Here is a 12,110-nt window from a genome sequence, read left to right as displayed (position 1 = left end):
AAAAAGAAGGGAAAAGAGGGAGGAGAACACTCAGGTGCCCTCTAGTTACAAACAGAAATGTTCTAAGGCAGAGACAGAGAATTAACACTTAAAACCTGATGAATCCAGAGGAGTCCTTCACCTACCAGAGACAGACAAGCAAAAGAAGTAGAAGAAAATTCACAGAATTGTATAGTAACCTCCAGTAACTTGTAAACCATCCAAAATAAAGATTACAGACTTCCTAGGAAAGGAAATCAACCCTGAATATTCATTAGAAGTACTGATACTGAAGCTGAAGCTCCACTACTTGGGCTACCTGATGAGAAGAGACAACTCATGGGAAAGGACCCTGATGCTGGGAAAGATTGAAGAGAAAAGGAGAAGGGGAAACAGAGGATGAGATGGTTGGACAGCATCACCGACTTAGTGGGCATGAATCTGAGCAAACTCTGAGAGATAGTGAAGGATAGGGAAGCCTGCCACACTGCAGTCAATGGGGCTGCAAAGTGTTGAACACGACTTAGTGACTGAACAGCAGCAACAGGAAGAGTATAATACAAAGAAGGTTATGCCAACCTTAGAAGGGAAAATAGGCATCTGCCCATTTTAAAGATAAGAATAAGAAAAATGTTAGAGGAATAATATAATTTGGCTTCTCCAAGTATGTCAGCAGTTCTCAAAGTGTGTTTTGGGGATGGGGTCCCTACGACCTTTTCCAGATACCCATGAGATTGATACTATTTTCATAATAATATTAACTTGTTGTTTGCCTTTTTCACTCTCATTCTCTCAGGAATGGAAGTGGAGTGTTCTAGAAGCTACACGACACGGAATGGTCGCATAGTTCTAATGCCTGATGGAATGTGACCTGAATGTTCTTGTACATAATAATGTCTCAGGTTTTATTTCTAATCTAATCAGCATCAATAGGTATAGCTCACATAAATTAAAACTGTTTAGAAACCTCAACGTTTTGGGGTGAGTAAAGGGGGACTGAGACCAAAAAGTTTGAGAACTATTGTTATAGGCTGAAGACATGCTTGCTCATTCTTCGGTGCTTTGGAGTTAAACTGAATTGCTGCCACACTCTGAATGCCATCACTAGACCAGTTAGACCAGTGCCCATCAGTAATCAAAGATACCACCTTAATGGGGCTTCCTTGGTGGTCCAGTGATTAAGAATCCACCTGCCAATGCAGGAGACATGGGTTCAGTCCCTGGTCTGGGAACTAAGATCCCACATGCCACAGGGCGAATAAGCCTATGCACCACAACTGTTGAGCTCACATACCCTAGAGCCTGTGCTCCACAGCAAGAGAGGCCACTGCAATGAGAAGCCCACACACCGCAACTAGAGAGTAACCCCTGCTTGCTGCAACCAGAGGAAGGCGGTGTGCCGCAGTGAAGACCCAGCACAGCCATAAATAAATTTTAAAAAGATATAGCCTTAGCTCACCAACAATACTCAGTGAAAGTGAAATTAACACGCATGTTAGACTGCTTTAAAAAAGGTGTTTTGGCAATTTAACATTTGTCATTTCAGTAGAATGTGGGATATACCCATAATTAAAATACAGTTGACCACAAACCTACAAACTAATTTACAATAGAAAAAAAAAATAGCTATATTGCTCAAGATGGCTGTCAGTAGATCTCCTTAAACATATCTACATACCAATGGAACAGGTTTATGTTGGTGACCCTTGCCAAAGTTCAGACAGGAAAAAAATGTTTGGATTACAGGAAAACAGTGATAGATTCTTCAGTTACTAATATTACTGACTTAGGTAATATATAACCTGTAACTAATGAAAGATTCATATATTTTAGAACTTGCAAAGCTGACATTGATTGCTTATAAATTGGACATTTATTTTTTTCCCTAATAGGTTTCATAATATTTTTGTGTCTGTAGTGAAAGATCATTTTAGAACCATAGACTTAGTAAAGATACAAGGAAACACTACCATACAATACAGTATAATCTATTTTTATATTTCTATGTATTTTTGTATTCCTGCCTCAGGAAGAGTTTTTAGTATATTCCCATGCACCAGTGGCAGCTCATTGATTCAGCCTCTGCGGGCCATATCATACTAAAGCTGACTGCAGGTCTGACACAGGGCATTTAATCTCATTGTAAAATTTAAATACCACTCAGGTCTCATTGTACCTGAGGTTTTGTTACTAACAAAGCAATGAAGGAGAGGTTGGAGAAAATGTTTTAAGGAAGAAATAAGCAAGCTTTATGTTCTCACAAGCAAGTATGAAGATTTTATAATAAAAATATACACAAAGCAATTTACGGTGACTGATGCATCTCCATCACACCAGTTCATAGACTTCATGGTGATCAGAACAGTGAACTGTTGAAATGGCACTTCATTTTTGGACACTGACATAATAAAAATGAGTGTTTCTTTCTTGGCAATGAAGAAAATTTGGGGGGAGCCTGCTTCATTCATCAAGTAAAGAAATAATTTTTACAAAAAACACTAAATGAGAGCCTTGTATCTTCCTCTCTAGGTTTCTTGAAAAAGTCAGATGACAAGAAAATGGTTGGTTATCATGAACTTAGTCTTAAAAAAATTTTTTTAAGTAAAAGCAGTTCCAAGCTTGTGCTGGGGTTTGTATATATTTAGTTCAAGATTTTATGTGTATGGTCAGTGCATATGTGATATACAGAATGATGATCCTTTAACATTGGAATCATTACAAAAAATGTTATACTCTTTGAAAGACATCATAGGGGTCAAAACAAAAAACAAATCACATTATAAACATTAAACTTAAAAAACACAGTTATTTTATTAAAAAGTCTTCATCTCCAACCATGTGAAAAAAAAGTGAGTACTCTGGGACCCGTCAGATAGCCGAGCAGCATTTTCAACTACTAGTATTGGGTTTTAAAAGTGAAGCTCAGAGAAGCAGCCAAAGATATCATGAAAATATATATGACCCAATGGCAAAAATCAAAGCAAGATTTCTCAACAGTATTTAACAGTGGCAACAGTTCTCTACTTTAGCCTTCTGTGAATCAGTCAGGGGGAAAATGCCTTTTAAATATTCAAAGCATCTTAGAACCCTCTGAGAATTAAAGAGGTTTACCTTTCCACCATACCCTGCACAGGACATATCCTTTGAGATATTGCTGACCTCACAAGAGGTAGGGAAAGCCCGCCTAAACATGAGCAGCCAAACAAGCAAACAATCCTAGGTCTTGAACTGCAGCTGCGGCACGCTTGGAGGGGCAGAGTTTCCTCATGATAGATGCCCAGCTTCTGAGTTAAGCCAGAATTCCCAGGAGAGTCTGAAATAGTCATAAGTCAGTGGCACTCCTGACTTCCAAAAGAAGGCTCTTCAAATTCTCTTTGGAGGAAGGAATTCCCAATTTTTACCCTGTAGGATTCTCACAGTTTAAGGTCAAGAAATGACTTCAAAATAAAATCAGGATGGGGAACACATGTATACCTGTGGCGGATTCATTTTGATATTTGGCAAAACTAATACAATTATGTAAAATTTAAAAATAAAATAAAATTAAAAAAAAAATAAAATATCAGCAAGCACATAAATAGGCAGCTAGCTTGATGACATCCATCAGAGGTAAACAAGTAAACAAACTTCTCCACCCCTACCCAAGAATGCAGATATTGGAACTGCCTGGTCCAGAACGTGCAGCTGTGCATGAGTTGTTTAAAGATAGAGGGCAGAATCACAGCAATGAATGAACAATAACAGACTATCAAGAATGACCAACAGCCTTGAAAATAAGTGAAACTTCTAAAAGTGAAAAATATGATAATTGAAATAAAAATTCTATGCAAGGGTTAAATAGCATACTGGACACAGCAAAAGAAAGGATTACCAAACTGAAAGATATGCGCAAAGAAGTTATTAAAAAAGAAACCAACAATGTTTTAAAGAACATATCCCACCTGGAATCTGCTAGAATTTGAAGCCTCTTTTACTTCTTGAAGAATTCATAGGACCTTTGAATATTAAAAATATGTCTTCATTACTAATGAAGAGTAATATACAGAACTCTTCTCACTGATGAACTTTGGTGAGAAATGTTTGCTTTTCCTTACTTTTGCCATTGCAAAAGTCTTTTTTTCCATCTTATTTGGCTGTTCTGATGTTTACCTTTGTGATCAACATTAATGGCAAGAAGATTAAAAATATAAAAGAGAAATTCAGAAATATGAAAGGCTTGAAAAGAAAGTGTTAACACCTATGGAGTACAAGAACCAATGAACAAGTGAAACCGTGATGAAGAAAATGTCCAAGAAGATAAAGAAATCCATGGCTAGACACACTGCAGTAAAACTGCAGAGTACAAAAAACAAAGAGAATTAAGTGCAGGCTAAGTCAGTTGACAACAGACATCTCAACAGAAACAATGAAAGCATAGAGCCAATGGAATCCAGACTGTTAAGAGGAAAAACTGAGTACCCTGTGACTCTTTCAAGAATGAGAGCAAAATGAAAAGGTTTACAAGTTAAAAAAATAAAAAGACTGAAATAATATTCTTCAAGGATAGTAAGCCATAGAGAGGAAAATCTCTTTGCAAAATCTATATGTAGTATGATACTACTTAATAAAGCCCTCAATCAAGCATACCTAAGCAATGTATTATTTAGTTTATAGGCTGTATGGTAAAGCTGTGTTTTTTTAAAAGGTCAGGGAAATGATAAGCTCAAAATTAGGGTTATGATTATATTGTCAAGCAGCCACAGGACCAACAGTTGGATAAGGGAAGAACACATAAGTGCATGCACATGGCTGGTTATGATTTTAAATCTTGAGTTGCATAATGGGCTCATGTGTGATAATTATCCTACTGTGATTTATAGTGAAAATCACTCAGTCATGTCCGACTCTTTTTGACCCCATGGATTGTCACCCGCCAGGCTCCTCTGTCTGTGGGATTCTCCAGGCCACAATACTGGAGTGGGTAGCCATTCCCTTCTTCAGGGGATCTTCCCAACCCAGGGATAGAACCCAAGTCTCCTGCATTGCAGGTAGATTCTTTACCAGCTGAGCCAGCAGGGAAGCCCATTATGTTTCACAGTTACATGCATTTCCTGTTTGTAATTATTACATTTAATAAGATAGCTTCAAAACCTGAAAGGAAAAAAGTGTGCCAATGACCTTGTAGTATCTCAGTCATAGTTTAGAATCTCAAAATATCAGAGATGGCTCAGAAAGGAAGTTAAACGACACATATTTATTCAACAAAATATTTTAATGGGGAACTATTGTTAGTGTTTGGATTAAGGGTTAGCCCTGTCCCCAGGGAGCTCAGAATTATAGTTGAGCAGTGAGGGAGGGGCAGAAAATAAACATAAATAACTAAATTATGTGGCACATTAGGAAGTCATAACTGCTAATGGAGCGGGGAGATGACAGGTAAGAGTAGAATAAAGGAGAGCAAGAATTGCCGATGAGGGGTGGGGACAGGGACAGGCCACAGTATTGAATAAGGTAGATAAGCCTCATTAAGACGTTGAAATGTTAACACAGCTTGAAAGCAGTGAGGGAAACAGGCAATTGTATATTTGGAGCATGAGCTTTCCACGTGAGAGAAGGAAGATGAGAGTGCCTTCAGGGCTGGAGTTGTGACAGCTAAGATGGAGAAAGTTGCAGTGAGGTAAGCTTCTAGGGTATGACCAGGACTTCAGTGGTGGTCGTGCTGGGTTAGAGATAATGTTCGATTTCCAAGTGAAGTTGTCAAGTAAACAGCTGAACATACTTGTCTAGAGTTCAAGGTAGAAATCTGGAGAAAGTCAAAATGCATGTCAGTGGTAGAATCAATCCTAATTCAGTGCTTTTTGTATTCAAACAGGGCCAGATAAATTTGAAAGAATTAAAAAGTGGGTTTCATGAGAATGAATGCAATAGAAATGAGTAGGAATATTCTCAACAACAACAAAATGGAGTTAGAAAACATTTCTTGTTAGAATTTTTTCAGGTCTTTCAAAAATAAACATAGCAGAATTCAGCCTCAAATTGACATGTTTGCTATTTAGAGATAGCAGTCAAGTTTCTGAGAACGTATATACTACTTCTCCTGTTATTTTCTGTTATCTCTGTTTTTAGGCTACAGTGGTTATGGAACACTCTTTCAAATGCATAAATAAATGAAACCAATTTTGTAGGAAATTATGCAACATAGAGAATTCCAAAAAAAATTACCCACATGTGGATTTTTATTGGCCTTGCTCATGTTTTAGAATGAAATGACTCTAAGTTTGCCAAACTGCTTAGCACAATTATAAGGTTAGGGCATGCTGCTGGAATGATTTACAGAGAGACTGAACTGATTACATGGTGTTTTATTTGCATTACATTAAATCCAGAGCACTTCTTAGAGCTTGCTGAAATCCAGATGTGGGGCCAAGACGCACTGAATGACATCAGTGGGTTGTGGTCACTAAGAGCTAGAAAAGGAACACTGGAGATCCTCTGTTTCTTTAGTTTATAGCAGAGAAGACCAAGAGAGGTTAAGTGATTTGTCTAAGTCAGCACTGATGGAATGTGTCAAGAGCCTACAGTATCTAATACTCAGGCCCGTGTGGCTTCAAGCCATCGTCACAAACACTTAACACTTGCTTCTTTTCTGCCCCGCCTATATTCCTTTGTAGGGTTTCTTCAGGAGGACAATCAGATTGAAACTTATTTATGATAGGTGTGATCTTAACTGTCGGATCCACAAGAAAAGTAGAAATAAATGTCAGTACTGTCGGTTTCAGAAGTGCCTGGCTGTGGGGATGTCTCATAATGGTAAGTGAGCACTTTGTGCCCGCACTCGATGCTTCTCATCATGGCTTCTAGACCCGTAGACCTGAGGGCCATGGCTGAAAACGTGTTCAGTTTTCCCACAGATCACCAGATTTCAGAAGACTGCATGCCAATAAAGCATTTCTCAATTAGGTCAGAGTTGTTCAGCTTTAAGTGTGAATCCTTCTCTCTTGTAGTTGGGCATTTGCCACGATGGGAGAAAAGATTGGGAAGTCTGAGCGGTAATGAAAGTTACTGTAGTGTTCTGAAACACATGTAATGTGAGAGTTGTGATTAATTTTTTGTGTTGCTTTAATAGTATTAAAAATAGAATTATATGTGTAAATAGTTTCTACTTTTTTTTAATTTTATAGGAGCATAGTTGATTTACAAAGCTGGGTTAGTTTCAGGTGTATAGCAAGGTGACTCAGTTACACATATGCATTTATCCACTTTTTTTTTTTTAAAGATTCTTTTCCCAAATAGGCCATTCAGAGTATTGCACAAAGTTCCCTGTGCTATACAGCAGATTATTACTAGATATCTATTTTATAAACATTAGTTTCTACTTTAAATGTAAAGAAAATTCTGATTTATGGATATGGAACTTTAGTGGTATATCAGACATAGATATATGTCCTTTTTTCTCTTTGCTATGCAGAAATGAGCGGAACCCTATCCTAGACTTTGTACAGCATACAATTTGTGGATTAAGCAAGTATTTTTAAAAGTTTCACAAAACTTCAATAGGAGAGTAAAACATTCTACTTTTTTGAACCTGTATCTTAAGTGAAGCTTATAATTAGGAGTGTCAGCTTAAGGGCAGGACTCTTGAAGACCCATGTTTTCATGAACTGTAGAACTAACTCAGTACAATTATGGGACATAGCCCTGTTTGAAGAAATAGCTCTTAATCGGCATTTGGCTCTCATTGGTTGACTGGCTCACAAAACAAATTTTTGATGTAACTAGGTAGTATTATATTTGTCAAGTATTCATCAATTCTTTCAAAAGTTATTATGGGCTTAGAGATATATTGATAAAATGCCCAAGTAATCGAATTAAATCTGAAGTCTAATGTCATCATATGCCCTATTTTTCTTTCTTTTACCTTTTCCTCTCTCAAAACTTATCTGGTAAGAAGATATAATATTTGAAGTCAGCCATCATCTATGAGGACTCAACAGCATCTGTGAAAGTTAAATTTTTGTTCCATCATGCAGATTTTTTTTTTAACAGCAACAATCAAGATATTTGGGAATCACTAATTGAATAGGTCTTCTACCCTTTAAAAATGGTTTACAAAATTATATTTGTATCGTTAATACGGGGTCATTTCCTCTAAAGGCAAGAATGTATTTTGATTAGTTCTACCAACTATATTAGACAGGATAGAAGTTTGGTTCAACTTTCCTAACAATTGATTACATCTGCTGTCTATACAACTTCAGTCATTAATTGCAGGATAATTTGCTGGTTTAATTCTACCAATTTCCTTTTTATTTCAGACTTCGTAAAGCAAGGGTACATTTTCAGTTGAAGGATTACATTTTAGGTGATGTGATCATGTTGCAGTAAATTTATTTTATCTTTATGAAGGAATCTTTGACTTTGAGGTCATTGTTATAAATACCACTTAGGAAAAGATGCCAGTTTTGCTTTCAATTATATTTACTTTTTGTCCTTTAAAAATTGTCACTTTTCGTATTGAGGTACAATATATTTTCTGTTGCTTGCACACATTCATGTAAAGTATATCTCCTATTGCTTGTTGTTTATAGGCAAATAATTTAAAATGCAACTTTTATAGTATTGATGGTATAATTTTCTCTTTCCAGAAAAGTCAAAGCTATCATAAGCATGATAATTAGGTCATCTTTTGCCTTCTTGTGACCATTAGCTTACTCTATTTAGAGAGAGGAGCAGCCTTGTAGAGAGTGTTCAGTTAATTCTTACAAAGGTGAAAAAGGAAAGAAATTAAATATCGTGGTATCAAAGATCATACTTTAGCATTTACAGGATTGCAAACATGACTAAGAAAATCCCTTTTCAGGGTTTTTTTTTTAATGGAAAAGGGCTGCACAGAAAACAGCTAGGTTTTCCCTATTCCATCCACTTTAGACAGAAGTTTTATTTTTCACAAATATGAAAAGTTAGTGAAACCTTAGCTTTACAGAATTAAGCATCTTTGGCTTAGACGGTAAAGAATCTGCCTGCAATGCGGGAGACCCAGGTCAGTCCCTGGGTCAGGAAGATCCCCCAGAGAAGGGAATGGCTACTGGCTCTGCCTGGTGAGCTACAGTCCATGGGGTTCGCAGAGTCAGACACAACTGAGCAACTAACACTTAGACTTTCACTCGCTTTACTGATTAGGATGTTGTAGTATATAAATGATGCCCTTTTTCTTTTATTAAAAAAAAAAAAGCTGACAACTTTCAAAATACCTTCTTGCTGCTAAGTCACTTCAGTTGTGTCCGACTCTGTGTGACCCCATAGACAGCAGCCCACCAGGCTCCCCCATCCCCGGGATTCTCCAAGCAAGAACACTGGAGTGGGTTGCCATTTCCTTCTCCAATGCATGAAAGTGAAAGTGAAGTCGCTCAGTCGTATCCGACTCTTAGCGACCCCATGGATTGCAGCCTACCAGGCTCCTCCATCCATGGGAGTTTCCAGGCAAGAGTACTGGAGTGGGGTGCCATTGCCTTCTCCTAAAATACCTTCTTAGCATCTTGTTAAATTCTAGAAAAATGGTTTCACAAGTTTCTGTGGCTCTTCCCATCTTAAGGTAGTTCTCTTCTTTCTCGCAAACAGAAGCACCAGTGTGTGTTGCGAAAAAGAAAAACCCGAATGGCAAATGACTTTAAACTGCAACATGTTACTTTTTGTTTCTGCAGTCTTCTTTGTGGTATGGGGGAAATCTCCCCAAATTCAAATAACTTTCAGAAGATATAACAGAGTGAAAAGTCCTAAGGCAGAGGCTGTGGTACCCACACCTTCAAGGGGTTCATTACTGCCCACAGTCCAGCCTCCACCTCCCTCTCCCACTGCTGCTTTTCCACTTACATTTCAGACAAGCCGTATTCTTGGCTGTTGCTGCAAATTACCCAGTGATAGAACACCTCTGGGGCTCTGCTTCCCGTGCCCTTCCTTCCCTGTCAAAATCCTACCTAGTGTTGAAGGCCCAACTCAAACACCTTCTCTTCCATCCAGTTTCTGATTCCCCATTCTTTCTCTTCTGTGAGCTTCTTAACCTCTCGTGTAAGCACCACGTTCTCAGAAAGCAAGGGAGCAAACAGACCTGTATCGCCAAAAACCAAACTATTGAAAACGGTAAAAAAGGAGAAGTTAGAGAGGGAAAAGTCAGGGAAATCCATCAGGAGGCCAGTGTAATACTGTGAACTCAGACATTGGGCATGGCGAGAGGCGGCGGCATTGAAAGAAACATCACAGCCATGACCAATGAATGCACATGTCCGAGGGGAGAGAGGTTGTCAGAGATTATTCAAGGTGCTTAGTTTGGGTGACAGAGTGAGTTAATCAAGAAAGGAAAACAGGAAGAGGAGACAATTTGAAGGGGAAATAAAAAGTTTGATTTTCTGTTTCATTACATCATGGCTCAGATGGTTAAGAATCTGCCTGCAGGAGACCCAGGTTTGATCCTGGAGTTGGGAAGATTCCCCTGGAGAAGAGAATGGCACCCCACTCCAGTATTCTTGCCTGGGAAACCCTGTGGACAGAGGAGCCTGGTGAGTTACAGTCCATGGGGTCGCAAAGAAACACGACTGAGCCATTAACTTGAGGCGCCTATAGAATATCCAGCATCCACAGGCAACGGGGCACAGGAAGAAGTGAAAAATAAAGATACAAATCTCAGGGAAGAAAGGGTAGGAGTCTTTAGCACATTTTCTGCATTAGAGAGAAAACTTGAACTAGGAATAACAGAATATAAATGAAGGAAGAGGGGCTGTCACGGAGTTCTGGAAAATAGCAGACAGAAAGATATGGGGAGCCAGAAAGGCAGAGACCAGTGTGAGAAACTTTTGAAATTAGAGGGTGCAGAAGGTCAGCAGTGTGAAGGGCTGGGAGGAAGCCGGGGAGCTCAAGCAGAACGAGCACTTAGAACAGGCCCCTAGATGTGACCATTAGAGGAGCTGTAGGGGCCTTTCTGAGAGCAAAGTTTTGGTGAATTTAAATGAGGAAAAGCTAGATTGCAGTGGTGCTGTTCGCTCAGTCACTCAGTCATGTCCTACTCTTTGCGACCCAGTGAACTGTAGCCTGCCAGACTCCTCCATCCATGGGATTCTCCAGGCAGGAATACTGGAGTGGGTTGCCATTTCCTCCTCCAGGGGATCTTCCCGATCTAGGGATTGAACCTGCATCTCTTGCTTCTCCTGCATTAGCAGGCGAGTTCTTCACCACTGAGCCACCAGGGAAGCCCCCTTAGTACACTTGATCCTAGCCAAAAGGCCAAGAAGCAGTTGCAGTGGGTTGGGAGGTAAAGAGTAAGACAGTGAGGGACAATAGCTCTTTCAGTAAGTTCAATGGTGGAGGAAAGAGCATGAGGTGGATTGTTCAGGGGTCAGAACCTTAAACCCTGCTTAGATGGAAAGGAAGAAGCTTGTAGAAAGCAGTACAGGAGAGGGAGAGAATAATCCATGCATATGTAGGCTCTCTTTTATGTTTTGGATCTACCATACACATCCTTTTCATCCTTGTGTCCCCTAGTCCAGTTTGTTGAGCCGGTATCTTCCATCAAACGGGTGTTCAGTAAATGAATTAAACGATGTCACATAAGACTTCAGAGTCAGAAGATGAGGCTGTAGTATCTTGCTCATCTTGACTTTGGAGAGAAACCTGGACAATGTTTAAATGTCCTCTCCAAATAGTTTGAAAAACGTTACCCCCAACTTAAAAATTACTTAATCGTGGTGATAAGACTGCCCCTTGTTTTACTGTAGAGGAGCTAGAAAATAAAATGATTGCCAAGTCCTGCAAAACCTCCAAATGCACATATTTTTTTTCCCTCAAGAAAGAGAGGTGGAAAAACATAACTTATTGGCAACAGTCATATGTAAAGCAATAGTGTTATTTTTCATACAAGTCTCGTTTACAGGCTACAGCTGTTGCAAAATAAACATGTTAAAAGTGGAAAAACTGACCATGAGACGAAGCCTTACTCATTGTCAAAAGCCTGATATGACTGCGAATTCACCCCTTAGATGTTAAAGGACAAAAATATTTTTAATAAGACTCAACCTAACTTACTTGCCACCCCTCTCATGTTCATTGCAGCATGATTTATAATAGCTAAGACATGGAAACTGCCGAAGTATCCACTGATGGAT

General features: G+C 38.9%; 1 protein-coding gene across 5 annotated transcripts in view; it reads left to right on the top strand.

Annotated features, from left to right (window-relative positions):
* PPARG (peroxisome proliferator activated receptor gamma) overlaps positions 1-12,110 on the top strand; it is a 125,411-nt gene that overhangs the window by 83,496 nt on the left and 29,805 nt on the right. For 4 of the 5 annotated variants that reach the window (XM_055557208.1, XM_055557212.1, XM_055557209.1 and 1 more), the window contains one exon: positions 6,630-6,768. In XM_055557208.1, coding sequence (XP_055413183.1) covers positions 6,630-6,768 — 139 coding nt within the window. Of the gene's footprint in view, positions 1-6,629; positions 6,769-12,110 lie in introns of those variants that run through there. The other variant, XM_055557213.1, reaches the window with a different exon arrangement.

This window comes from Bubalus kerabau, chromosome 20 (assembly GCF_029407905.1).
Source record: "Bubalus kerabau isolate K-KA32 ecotype Philippines breed swamp buffalo chromosome 20, PCC_UOA_SB_1v2, whole genome shotgun sequence".
Taxonomy (NCBI): domain Eukaryota; kingdom Metazoa; phylum Chordata; class Mammalia; order Artiodactyla; family Bovidae; genus Bubalus; species Bubalus kerabau.
This window is presented reverse-complemented; position numbering and strand designations above follow the sequence as displayed.